The sequence below is a fragment of the Balaenoptera borealis genome (genome assembly GCF_965194805.1).
Source record: "Balaenoptera borealis genome assembly, chromosome: 3".
Lineage (NCBI taxonomy): Eukaryota > Metazoa > Chordata > Mammalia > Artiodactyla > Balaenopteridae > Balaenoptera > Balaenoptera borealis.
In genome coordinates this window covers 177,841,358-177,855,133 of record NC_138866.1, presented here as the reverse complement: position 1 = coordinate 177,855,133, position 13,776 = coordinate 177,841,358, and the positions used below count along the sequence as shown (strand labels likewise).

Here is a 13,776-nt window from a genome sequence, read left to right as displayed (position 1 = left end):
GTTGGGACTCCGCCTGCCAATGCAGGGGACATGGGTTCGAGCCCTGGTCCGGGAAGATCCCACATGTCATGGAGCCCTTAAGCCCGTACGCCACAACTACTGAGCCTGCACTCTAGAGCCCGCGAGCCACGACTACTGAGCCCATGTGCCCCAACTATTGAGGCTTGTGCGCCTAGAGCCCGTGCTCCGCAACAAGAGAAGCCATTGCAATGAGAAGCCTGCGCACAGCAACAAAGACCCAGCACTGCCAAAAATAAAAATAAATAAAATAAATAAATTTTTTTAAAAAACCAGTAATATTAGCTCCATCAGCCAAAATCCTAAAGTAAAGTTGCTCAGCACTAACGTAAAGCAAAATTTAACAACAACAACAACAACAAAAACCGATTCTTATCCATAGCATGGGAGATTCTATTTCAGACCACTGCAGGAGAGCTATGAGGTAAGAAATTACTTTTGATGATTGGTCAGCTGCATACTATAACTTGCATCATGAATTTATTTCATCATTCTGTTTGTGTATGTACACACACACACACACACACACACACATGCAGTGAATGGATGGATGAAAACAGTGTAGATACAAGGTAGAAACTGTTTTGTCCTTTTTCTGTTGGACTTGTAGTCTTTGCCCCTACCATGCCCCGTAAATATTTTAATTGGCAGATTTCTTTTTGCTCTGAATTTTCTCACAAACCACAGAGTAGCTTAACTTTACCCCTGTCATTTCCCACATGGCTACTCGCCTTGAAACACTACTTCTGGCAGCTTAAGGTATGTGTCTCAGGTCACATGGCCTTAAAAAGATTCAGCAGAACAGCCTGCACAGCCCTGGAGCGCTCTCATCCACGGCCTCGTGAGAAACAGCACCGCAAGTGCTCCGATGACATTTGATTTGGATGGAGTGTTCATGATTTTGAAGGATTCCTATCTAAATGTAATGTCTTTGGGAAAATAACCCCATTGGTTTTCAACCTTTTAAAAACACATGTTACTTTCCTCTCCAACTTTGTTTTGATAGATTTTAAAGCAGTAAATTTGTTAAACTAGTACAAGGAACACCGTGTACTCTTTTATTTTAAATTGAAGTGTAGTTGATGTACAATGTTATATGTTACAGGTGTACAATGTAGCGATTCACAGTTTTTAAAGGTTGTATTCCATTTATAGTTACTATAAAATCCTGGCTCTATTCCCTGTGTTGTACAGTATATCCTTGTAGCTCATTTTAAACCTAAGAGTTTGTACCTCTTAGTCCCCTACCCTTATTTGCCCCTCCCCCTTCCCTCTCCCCACTGGTAACCACTAGTTTATTCTCTATATCTGTGAGTTTTGTTATATTCACTAGTTTGTTGTATTTTTTAGATTCTACATATCATATCATACAATATTTGTCTTTCTCTGTCTGACTTATTTCACTTAGCATAATATCCTACAAGTCCATCCATGTTGTTGCAGGTGGCAAAATTTTATTCTTTTTTATGGCTGAGTAGTAGTTCATTGTATATATTTTTATACACCACATCTTCTTTATTCATTCATTTGTTGATGGACACTTAAGTTGATTCCATACCTTGGCAGTTGTAAATAAGGCTGCTATGAACATTGGGGTGCATGTATCTTTTCAAATTAGTGTTTTTGGTTTTTCTTCTGGATATATATACCCGGGTGTGGAATCGCTGGGTCATACGAACACCGCGTCTCCTTCCTCTGGCTTCTCCAGTGTGTTAACACCGTCACGTCTGCCCCCCGACGCACTCTGTGTCTGTCTGTCTGTCTCTGTGTAACTAGCACCCCACCCCCCAAGCCACTTGAGAGTCAGTGGCAGATGCAATGACACTTCGCCGTAAACAAGGACGTTCTCCTGCACGACCACAGTACAGTTCCCACACGCAGGAAGTTTAGCGTTGATACGACACTACTGGCTCTGATGGAGTCCATATTCAGATTTCCCTAGTTGTCCCAGTCGTGTCCTTATGGCTTGTGGAGGGAAGAGCAGGGCCTCCTGCTCTTAATAAAATCATCCAGGATTTTATTAAGAATCATCTTTGCATTTGCTCAGACCTCTTCAGTTTCTTTTGATGTAGATCAAGTCTCAAACCTTTTGCTTTTCTTTCATCACACTGACATTTGAAGAGCTCAGGTCAGTTGTTTTGTGGAACATTCCTCAATTTGGACTTACCTGTTTCCTCATGTCTAGATATATATATTTTTTTCATGTCTGAAAACTCATCTACATTTGTTTTTGAGACCCTGCCTACAAACAGACATGTTGAAAATATTAAACTGTTTTACTGTATTTTTAAAATCTTTTTTAGGCAGAGGAATATTTTCAGTGGAATAAGTTACCCTGTGGCATTACCTCCAAAAATAGAATTCCACTCCACACAATCAGCATTAAGCCATCCACGATGTGGTTTGGAGAAAGAGCCAGAAAAACCAATGTCATTGTGAGGTAAGCAAGCAGTGTCTTTCGAGAGAAACCTTGCTTTGAGGTAAATCGATAGTTGAAATGCAATCTAGCCTAAGCCTAAGAAGAGGATATATTATCATTGTGGAAAATAACTTCTGAAATTTAAACTCTATTTAAACTAAAGAGATGTGGTTTTCAAGGCTGTCTGTTGGCTAATACCATTAGCCAGTATTTCCTGGGGTCTACTTGAGTTAGACAGATGAGAGGGTTAGAGACAGGGCGTCTTGCTTGGCAGGGAGTTAGGAACTGACGTTGTAGGAAGTAGAAGCTTTTGGTGGAGTAGAGGAGTCCCATGCTCATCATCATGTTTTAGCAAATTTCCTTGACGCTGGCCATTCAGAATGTCTACAAAAATTTACATTTCTGGAAAGAGTTCCCCCTTGTCCCAGGAAGAAATTCTTGATGGTAAGGTGATTTCATACTGCAGGAGCCTGAATAAGAAGACTTGAAATTTAGAACTTAGCTTAGTTTTGACAAGTGACCTTTAATTTTGTGTTTTCATCTCACTTTAGGACTGGAGAGAGTTCGTACAGAGCCTGCTTTTCTTTTCACTCCTCCTACAGTGAGGTAAGAGGACCCCATATACTCCCCTTCGTGGCTTATGCGGGCATCTCTTTTTCTACCGCTTAAGATTGGTTGTGGCTTTTCCTAAAGAAATGCAGGGAAGACATCTCAGTGGATGAGCTGTGTTACTAAGTCTAAAGGAAATTGCTATCATCACTTGTTTTCAGCCTAAACATTGAAGAAAACATATGATTAAGGTTTTCTTTCCAACTTGCTTTCTAAATGTATTTTAAATTCCCCACTTCGGTTCTGTTCATGTGTCCTAAAAAATCGTAAATCTGACTGTATAGCACTTGGAACTGTATTCAGTGTCTTGTGATGACCTATAATGGAAAAGAATCTGAAGCTGTACACCTGAAACTAACACAATATTGTAAATCAACTGTAGTTTAATAAATAAAATTAAAAAGCAAACAAGCAAAACATAAAAAGCTTCCCCAAGGAAGTAATAGTTAAGAAGATAAAAGAAGATACTCCAACATTATACAACACAGGGAATATAGCCAGTATTCTATAATAACTATATGTGGAGTATGACCTTTCAAAGTTGTAAATCACTGCATTGTATACCTGTAACTTACATATAATATTGTACATCAACTATACTTCAGTAAGAAAAAAAGAAGATTGAAAAAAAAAGAATCGTAAGTCTTATTTGAAGGAGTACTGCAGATAAAATCTCATTACTGGTAGCCTTAGGGTACTGTCCAGATTCTTGGCCTCTTCCAAAATTTGACAGTACTGAAAAGCCGTTTAAAAAATAGTCCTGAATATTCAGCAATGAGGAAGAACAAAGGTGACTGAGGTGTAGACCCTGTCCTTAGGATCTAGTATAGTAGAATTACTCAGTTGAAGAGGGCTTAAAATGGTTTTGTTATGGTACTTTTTTTTTTGGCTGTGCCACATGAAATGAGGGATCTTAGTTCCCCGACCAGAGATCGAACCTGTGCCCCCTGCAGTGGAAGCTCGGAGTCCTAACCACTGGACCACCAGGGAAGTCCCCGTTATGGTACTTTTTATATAGGAAATTGACATATTAGAATGGGAACCTGACATACATAATTTATTTGCAGAATCCTCATGCATTTCCAAAGTAAATGCTAGCATCTTACAAGTGCAGGGATTCAGTAATTTCAAGTATTGGAGAAAAAGCAATATAAAAGCTGGCTTTTTATGACACTTTAAGTCATACATAATTTTAGTTTTGCCCTTTCTGCACTTAACGCATTTCCCTGATAATGATTATTTTTGTATTGGGGGTACATGGATATAGCTCTGCAGTAGTGAGCATGGGCATGGTGATGATTTGAACAGGTGGATCCTTGCAGAGCTCCAGGTAGCAGCGTTCTTTTTTTTTTTTTTTAATTTTTTATTGAAGTATGGTTGGTTTACAACGTTGTGTTAGTTTCTAGTGTACAGTAAAGTGACTCAGTTATTTATATATATAAATATATATATTTATCTACATTCTTTTTCAGATTCTTTTCCCTTATAGGTTATTACAAAATATTGAACATAGTTCCCTGTGCCTTACAGTAGGTCCTTGTTGTTTATCTATTTTATATATAGTAGTGTGTATCTGTTAATCCCAAACTCCGAACTTATCCCTCCCCTGCCCCCTTTCCCCTTTGGTAAATATAAGTTTGTTTTCTATGTCTGTAAATAAGTTCATTTGTATCACTTTTTAGATTTCACATATAAGTGACATAATACTTGTCTTTCTCTGACTTACTTCACTTAGTCTGATAATCTCTAGGTCCACCCATGTTGCTGCAAATGGCATTATTTCATTCTTTTTTATGGCTGAGTAATATTTCATTGTATATATGTGCCACATCTTCTTTATCCATTCCTCTGTCGATGGACACTTAGGTTGCTTCCATGTCTTGGCTATTGTGAATTGTGCTGCTATGAACATTGGGGTCAGGTGGCAGCATTCTTATCAAGTCGGCCAGAAAACTGTAAATGATTATTTATTATCAAAGTATCACAGTGACATCTCTGTTCAATAACTGGGCTTAGCTTCCAGGTACAAATGGATTATTTGAGAGTAGCCTGGAAGTAATTCATCTGGATGGTATAATTTAGTTAATGTTTTCTTTATCAGTTTCTCCTGGCTTTTAGGTTGCTGTCAAAGCCCCTTCCTGGTGGTTTGTCCTGGGTTTGGCGTCTGGCCCAGCATCACTGTTGCTCAACCTTCCTCTTACCCCTCAGCATCCTTTTCTGCCTCAGCCACAGGGAGGGCTTCTAACTGGGGAAAAGTTTTCCATCATAACTGCTCTTCTTTCTCTTCTTCAGTATAGTTAGCAGCCAAGTTGGGAAGCATAGCCTTCCTGGGATTCTAGGAAGTTAGCTCCCAGCGGGGAGGCAGCTCCCTGCCGCTTGGGTAGAGGGGTGGAGCGGCTGGCCTGCTTCCTCTCTTCCCTCTCTCCTCGGATGAGAGCAGTTATCCTGCCCGTGGCGGGGCTACCCTGAGCTCTGGTTACTCATCTTCTCTCACTGTGTCCGGTGAGAAGAGAGAGGCTTTCCGGAAAACTGCTTTAATTAATACGCCTATATCCTGTGTATAGAACATGCTGAACTATATTTAAAAATGTAAATAGTAGGGGGGATTCCCCAGCGGTCCAGTGGTTAGAACTCCGCGCTTCCACTGCAGGGGGCACGGGTTCCATCCCTGTTCAGGGAAGGAAGACCCCATGCCGTGTGGCGAGACCAAAAAAAAAAAGGAAAACGAATGTGAATAGATTTAAAGATCATTTCCTTTTTTTTCCCCCCCAAGTACGGCTGATCCTCATTATTTGCGGATTCCCCATTTACAAATCTGCCTGCTCACTGACATTTGTTTGAATCCCCACATCAGCGCGAGTGGCGCTCTGTGGTCGTTTGCAGACTGTGGTGCACAGCAGGGCCGCAGATTTGAGTCGCCCGACGTGCACATTCCCGACTCAGGTCGCACGTGGTGGCCTCCTGCCTTCTTGTTTCAGCTCCCGGGCTGTAAACGAGTGTCCTCTTTGCCGTCTCTTTACTGCTGAGTTTTCCATATTTGTGTGCTTTTTGGGGTGATTTTGCTGTTTGAAACAGCCTCCAAGCATAGCGCTGAAGTGCTCGCAAGTGTTCCTAAGCTCAGGAAGGCCGAGATGTGCCCTGCCAAGGCGGTGCCTGTGTCGGATAAGTTCTGTTCAGGCGTGAGCTGCAGCGCTACTGGCTATGAGCTCAGTACTCAAGTATATTCTACGTACGATATCTTTAAAGAGAAGCACACATAAAACAAGGTTGTGTACTTGATCGGTTGACAAAGCGCTGTGACTGGAGGTTCGCGGAAACACTGTATTTCCCTCAGGAACAGTGGTCTGCTGTTTGCAGTGACTTTATGGAGCAGAACTACTGCACAGATGGAGAACGGACTGTGTTAATGGGTCGTTTTAAGGCAGGCACCTGAAGAAAGGGCATCGGTGTGGACCAGTGGGAGAGGGTGCCCTCTACTGGGTATCTCTTGTCTTCCTGTGGCCACTTCATCTCTGAGTAGATAGGAACCATTTCTGGTGTGGGTCTGACCTGACTCTCTTCATTCTTATTCCCTTCAAAAGCCTCAGATTTCTACCAGCCTCGACTCTGCATTAATTCTGCAAATCATATAGGTTGTGGGCAAGGTAAATAATGGCTTCTCTTTGCATGCCTGCTCTGAAAGTACAAAGGAAATTGTTTATGAGAGGTATCCAAAGACTGGATCTTCCTGTCTTTCCCCTGTCTTAAGGTTCCCATTTTAATACGGAGTTATTAATAATTCCTGGGTTCCCTACCTCTTTTGACTTGGTGCTTTATTTGAAAAAGTTGGGTACTAATAATTACTTTGTGTCTCCATCTCCCCATTTGCAGAAGGGAATAAAAATCTTTGCGTTGTCATTACCAACTTTGTAATAGATAATTTTATTGAATGTTTAACTATGTGCCAGGTACCAGGGCTAAGCACTTTACCCACATTATCTCATTTATACTTTTAGATGAAGAATCTAAGGCTTAGAGACGTTAGGTAACTTAACCAAGATCACAAGCTCACCAAGATCTAATAAGTGGCAAAGCAGAAGCTCTTCTGGGTTGTTAGAGATATTTTGAGGAATAGGGACAGAATTCCTCCTGTTTAGCATTCTGAGCTTTGCAGAAAAATCAAGGTATTCATGACATTTTGGCATGTAGCTGTCCCTGTTTAGATTAGAATAAACCCTGAGAACAAATCAAGCGATCTCAAAGATGTAGTTCCCCTTGGTTTTGCTAACGATTATATGTCGGAGGAAAGAAATGCAATTCTAAGACCTTGTTTCCCTGTGCGTATTAAATACTCAGCTGAATTCTCACTTCCTCGAAGGGGATTGGTTAACTACGGGTGAGCGACCCTAGATAAGGAAACGAATGTCATATGAAGAAATGGAGCCTCTGCGTCCATCAGTGATCCTCACTCTTCACCGGAGAACAGAATCACCTGAAGAACGTCCAAACCTACTGGCCTCCAGGCCCCATCATAGCTCGGTTAGGGGACATTTGGAGTTGGCTCTCTCTTCTCCTAGGAGGTCCCCAGGCGCTCCCCACGTGCAGCTGGCATTGGGACCACAGTCTTGAGAGACTTCTGCTTCTCTTTCCCCGCCTCCCTTTTATCTGCTGCTCTAACCCCGGGGCTCTTCACCGTAGAGATAACTGATGCATTTTATTTTCCTTCTTCCAGATTAAAGATTTCTTGAGCTACATCTATCCTGTGAATGTATATCCAAATGTCATTCCGTTAGGCACAACTATGGGTAAAGTTCAAGAAATGTGAGTAGTTACTACTTGTGGGACTTGTGTTTTTGGACGGGATGGATCCAGAGAATAGTTTTGGGCCGGAAACCAGGGGCAAGGATGTAAAATGGGCGTGGCTGTAAATATGGTACTGGTTGGGAGCATATGGGCTTTCTTCAAGTGAGTGTGTTACGTATAATCCTAAACGCTTCTGGGAATCTGGCATAAGGAAGCCGTTGCGATACTGAATTCCCTGAACGCCAGAAGGTGTTCCTCTATTACTTAATAGGTTATTAGAATAGGACCTGCTTTTCTGCAGCGTAAGAAGATAAAAGTTTTGCTTTCCCCCCAATCCTACAATTAGATGAATATCTACCAGGTTGTTTTAAGTGCTTGTATTTACCACTTTATTATACTGAATTTTTTTTAAAAATAAATTTATTTTTGGCTGCGTTGGGTTTTCGTTGCTGCGCACGTGCGCAGGCTTTCTGTAGTTGCGGTGAGTGGGGGCTACTCTGTCGCTGTGTGCAGGCTTCTCATTGTGGTGGCTTCTCTTGTGGAGCACGGGCTCTAGGCACGCGAGCTTCAATTGTGGCTCACAGGCTCAGTAGTTGTGGCTCGCGGGCTCTAGAGCGCAGGCTCAGTAGTTGTGGCTCACGGGCCTAGTTGCTCCGCGGCATGTGGGATCTTCCCAGACCAGGGCTCGAACCCGTGTCCCCTGCATTGGCAGGCGGATTCGTAACCACTGTGCCACCAGGGAAGTCCCCGAAGTAATTTTTAATTATTAAACACTGCTTTTCAGTTTTGAAAAGTAGTGGTATGGTTTCCCCCATAGTTAGGTTTTTATAATCTCTAAAAGTGATGCTTACATTCCAGCAACTTCCCAACAGGAAAAATAAAATATTCGTATTCATTTCAGCTTAAAGCCTTTATGCCGATCTTCCCAAAGTACCGAGCCGAAGTATAAACCACTTGGAAAATTGAAGAGAGCAAGAACAATCCACCTAGACTCAGGTAAGAAGAATGACCCTGGAGTCACAGGTGTGGGTTTCCCTGCAAGACCGCTTTTCAGGATGCTCTGGTCTGTGAAAGCTGTCTTTTTTACTTTCTTCATGATGTCTTTCGAAGTGTAAAATTTTTAATTTTGAATGAAGTCCAATTTATCTAATTTCTTTTATAGCTTGTGCTTTTGCTTTTGGTGTCATATCTAAGAAACTATTGCTTAATCCAAGGTAATGAAGATTTACTCTCATATTTTATCATTTCTGGGTAGTTTTGACTTTTTTCCTTATTATATAGGGTATTTTCCCACCTTTCTACACGTCTGTCTGGTAATTTTTTGAATGCCGTGACTATATAATGGCATATTTAATCTGTCGTTGTACATGTTAGGTTATTTTGAACTTTTCACTATTATAAACATTGTGATGAGCCACATTATATGTAAGTCTGTTTCACAGCTCTCATTATTATTGGGTTAAATTGTAGAAATTATGGTGCTTGATACATACATATTGCCAAATTGTTTTCCAGTGTGATTATACCAGTTTATACAGACATCAACAGTACACGATGGTGGAAAGTACCTATGAATTATGACATTAGTCCTTTTTTATTAGATTTAGGTGTGTTATCAGTTTGTGTAAATGTTAAGGATTTCAGCACTTTATTGTGATGTTTTCTCTGTTATACGCCTTCCCATTTTCATAGAGAGAAATTTCAAATTTTTATATTGTCATAACAGAAAGAATACATAATGTCAGAATAAACTTCTAACAGTACAGACACTTTACTTTTTTTTTCAGATACATACAGGTGAGTTAATGTGAAAATGTTTTGACAGATTATTTTTACAGTTGAAACATACCACGATACTGGTATAGTCACTGATCCAGAAGAACATGAAACTGTCCAACTTAGAGGTGATACAAAAAAGTTCCACAGAAAGGTAACTGGCACATTGGTGGAGGAGCTATAACAAATGTATTAATCCGTGGCTCAAAATGAAGCCATAATTTGGAGACTAGGGTACTCCAAGTATAGTAGCTAGACATCTTAGTCACCTTAAGTCCTTTAGAAAAGAAGATAAATAGCTGTTTGTTTAAACAACTATAGTTGCAACATAGAACACTGGACTTTGGTTTCTTGACCTGTGCGTTGTCACACATCTTTTCCGGGCCTATCTATCTCCTCACTGGTAAAACGGGAGCTGGATGACGGTTTCTATTCCCCCTCCTCCTCCCTTTAAAAGCAGCTTTTAAAATGCAGTTTTAAGCTACATCCTTTATCATCAGTGGGAAAATAGTTAACGTATAATTACCTGCTTCTTAACACGAGGTTCGGCACTAGAACATAAGCTGCCCTATACAACAAGTAGCCTCACGAGCATTTTATTTCCTTCTTTGAGGTTAGGTGCCATTAGAGTGCAGGAAAATATTTGTCTTCCCCCCAGTTCCGTGCCATGTCATTTTAATTTATGGAAATTTCACCCTGCACGTAAGGGTTCCTCATTTTCAGAATGTAAGTGGACGGGGCTCACTCCAGGCTAGTGCAGCATGCTTAAGACAGTAAAATGACACTAGATGCGGCTGGTTCAGTGTCTTGGTTAAAGCTGACTCGATCTGTGTGTCCCCCAGTGTCTCTCGTGGCCTGTGCTCTTGGCCTAGGGCTGCATAACAATGACCAAAGACTGGGTGGCTACTTCTCACAGTGCTGGAGGCTGCGGGGGTGTCCAAGACCAAGGTGCTGGCAGATGTGGTGCCTGGTAGGGGCCCACTTCCTGGCTCTCGGCCACCTTCTCAGTGTGCACTCACATGGCCTTTCCTCTGTGCACGGGCATGGAGAAAGTGAGAAATCTGCTTCCTCTTCTCACAGGGACACTAATCCCATCACATGGGTCCCCCCACCATGAGCTAATTATCGTCTAAAGACCCCACCTTCACATACCATCACATTGGAGTTAGTTAGTCAGAAATTCAAATTATGAATTTTGGGAGGACACAGACATTCAGCCTATAACATGCATAAAGTAGGTATCAGAAAATGTTCCTAGAAGGAAAACGTTAGGAAAAAACTGTCTCTGTTAAATCAGCCAACTCCTTGAGCATCTACTATCTATCTATCTATCTATCTATCTATCTATCTATCTGTCTGTCTGTCTGTCTATCTATCTATCTATCTATCTATCTGCAGAGCACAGAGTTTGCAAACGTCTCTCCTAGTCTGGGTGGTTCGAAAACCTAACTGATGTACAGAATCAGCTGCAGAACTTACTTAAAAAATAAATTATTCGGTCCTACTTTCAGGGACTCAGTAGGTCTGAAATGAAATGTAGAAAGCTGTTTTATTTAAAACGCTCTCCAGAGGAGAACCACTGATGATTAAGGCTCTGTGGCCTTATTTGGGGAGCACAGATCTTTTGTCTCAACGCACAGCCTGGCTTTATGGCAAGTTGAAGGCTGGTAGATAAATTGTTCAGAATAGCCCAAGAATACGGGGCCTTTTAACTTCTCTTGGAAGAAGAGTGAACTCCCATTAATTGCAATTCCATGAATTAAAAAATGTAGCTAAGAGCTACAAATTGGATTTTTAATTAGAAGTACAAATTGGTTCCTTTTGCATGCTGTGTTACCTACACACCTGTTCTGTTTACCCCACAGAGGATGATGACAGTGACCTCTTTGATGATCCTCTGCCAGTACCTTTAAGGCACAAGATTCCAAGCCAGCAAACTCTTCGCCCTGAGGTATTGCCCACGACTGCGATTTCACAAGACCAGCCTCAAAAACGGAGAGAAAGCACAGGGTGCTTCAGAGCAGAGAGTATGCCAACAACTTTCCTTTGGGCAGACTTTATAGATTGTGAGGAATCCAACAGTGAAAGTGAAGAATCCGAAATCCCAGCTTCAGCTCAAGGAGACACGGGCCCTGTCCCCCAGCTCCAGAAGAGGGCTGATGGGGAAGTACCACAGTGGGAAGTGTTCTTTAAAAGAAGTGCTGACCTCACTGATGACTGTCTGGAGAACCTCCCGTCCTCCACAGAGGCAGGGGGCTCTCAGTCTCCGAAGCTTTTCAGTGACTCCTCTGATGGGGAATCAACTCACATCTCTTCCCAGACGTCTTCTCAGTCAACACACATATCAGAACAAGGAAGTCAAGGCTGGGACAGCCAGTCCGACACTGTTCTGCTATCTTCCCAGGAGAGAAATGCGGGTATGGCCTCCTCGAGCAGACGTGTCTACAGGCCAGGAATCAAAGACAACACTCTTGCCCCTCAGATGGAACAAAATGTACTTTGCCCAAAGGACACATACTCTGATTTGAATATCAGAGATCAAGATGTAAGTATAGGTTCTAGTGCTGGAGAGACGGCTACTCTGAGCAGCGGGAAGCACACGCCTCAGGAGAAAAGGCCACTAAACCCGAGCAGCAGCGCAGAGTCACCAAGCTCCTCTGATTTTGAAATTCCCTCCACTCCAGAAGCCGAGCTACCTACACAAGAGCATTTACAATATTTGTATGAGAAGTTGGCAACAGGGGAGAGGATAGTAGTTGAAAAAAGAAAAAGCTCACTTCATTCTAGAGCAACCACTAAAAAACCTATACCAAGAGATAATAGTCAAAATCCTAATAGATAAACTAAAATGGAAAACTTAAAAATGTTCCTATAACCTAAAAGGTGGCAGTAAAGGGGAAACGGAGGACCAAAAAATAGAGGGAAAACACAGAAAACAAGATATGGGAGAACTAAATCCAAACATATCAATAATTACATCAAAACAGAGGAAAAACCATAAACCAACTAACTATATACTGTCTATAGGAAGCTGACTTCAAAAGACTTGGGTAGGTTTACCAGTGAAAGGATAGAAACCTTTACCATGTAAACATTACTTAAAAGAAAGATGGAGTGGCTATGTTACTAATGATAAAACATCCAGTTCACTGAGACAGAATCCTAAAAGTACCATACAACTACGGAATATACAAAGCAAAAACAACTGCAAGGAGAAAGACGAACTAATGCACAATTACAGCTGTAGCAGAATTAGTCTACAGAGTATCAGCAAGGATACAGAAGAACTGAACAGCACCGCCACCCAACTGGATTTAACTGACACATCCAACAGCAGAATACACGCTTTTCAAGTTTACACAGGACAACGCTCACCAAGACAGAACATATCCTGGGTTGTAAAAACACTTCAAGTTTAAAGAATAAACTTGGTGACAGAAGAAAGTCAGCCCCTTACCTATCTCAGGTGTTCCATCACTTAAGAGTGTTGGTGTGAATACAGTGGTAAAATCAAAACCTAAAAGAAAATACTTACTTAAAAGGCATTCAGCTTCCTTAAAGTCCATCGATAGGTTATGTTTTTGCATAGTTATGTATGTGGATTTAATAAAGTTATTAGCAAATATTCATAAACCCTTTGGTTTGCTGATATTTCATAGATTAAGAAAGCAAAAGCAGAGTCTCTAAACAATTTGCGGATCAATTAAACTAACAATGAAATGCAATATCACCATGCTGCATTGTAATTAAACCAAAAATCAATACTGGAGCCACAAAACTAATAAAGGTTACAAGACTTAGAGTCAGCGGGAAGGGAAGATAAACTGGGTGTTCAGGGGAACCAATGTCAAGTTGACCCAGGAAGCCAGCCCTCTCACTTGTCCTGAAGGGAATTTTCCATTCCCAAATGTTGGCAGAAGGATAAATTAGCCCTCGTCCATTTACACGGGAGAAAAACCGGACAGTGACGACTACACTTCAAATTTCGGCTGAGAAACTGGCACCAGAGGGGAATGAGGGGAAGGAACCGACGTGATTATCAAGGGTCAGGGCTGAGAGTAAGGGTGCAACTCCTTTCTGACTGTTCTTTGAGGAATATGTTGAATCACAATTTATAGCAAGTGTCTCTGCCCTAAATTACTCAACAGTACGTTTTATTAATATGTACACCA

The 13,776-nt window shown here is 41.4% G+C and overlaps 1 protein-coding gene across 10 annotated transcripts in view; it reads left to right on the top strand.

Moving 5' to 3' along the window:
* The window catches only part of DCLRE1C (DNA cross-link repair 1C), a 116,864-nt gene extending 103,635 nt beyond the window's left edge, over positions 1–13,229 (top strand). For 8 of the 10 annotated variants that reach the window (XM_082385415.1, XM_082385413.1, XM_082385412.1 and 5 more), the window contains 5 exons: positions 2,322–2,458; positions 2,989–3,043; positions 7,758–7,846; positions 8,730–8,824; positions 11,470–13,229. In XM_082385415.1, the coding sequence (XP_082241541.1) occupies positions 2,322–2,458; positions 2,989–3,043; positions 7,758–7,846; positions 8,730–8,824; positions 11,470–12,446 (1,353 nt within the window). In that variant the 3' untranslated portion in view covers positions 12,447–13,229. Of the gene's footprint in view, positions 1–2,321; positions 2,459–2,988; positions 3,044–7,757; positions 7,847–8,729; positions 8,825–9,653; positions 11,083–11,469 lie in introns of those variants that run through there. The other 2 variants (XR_014242619.1, XM_082385420.1) reach the window with 2 other exon arrangements.
* Positions 13,230–13,776: the final 547 nt, after the last annotated feature.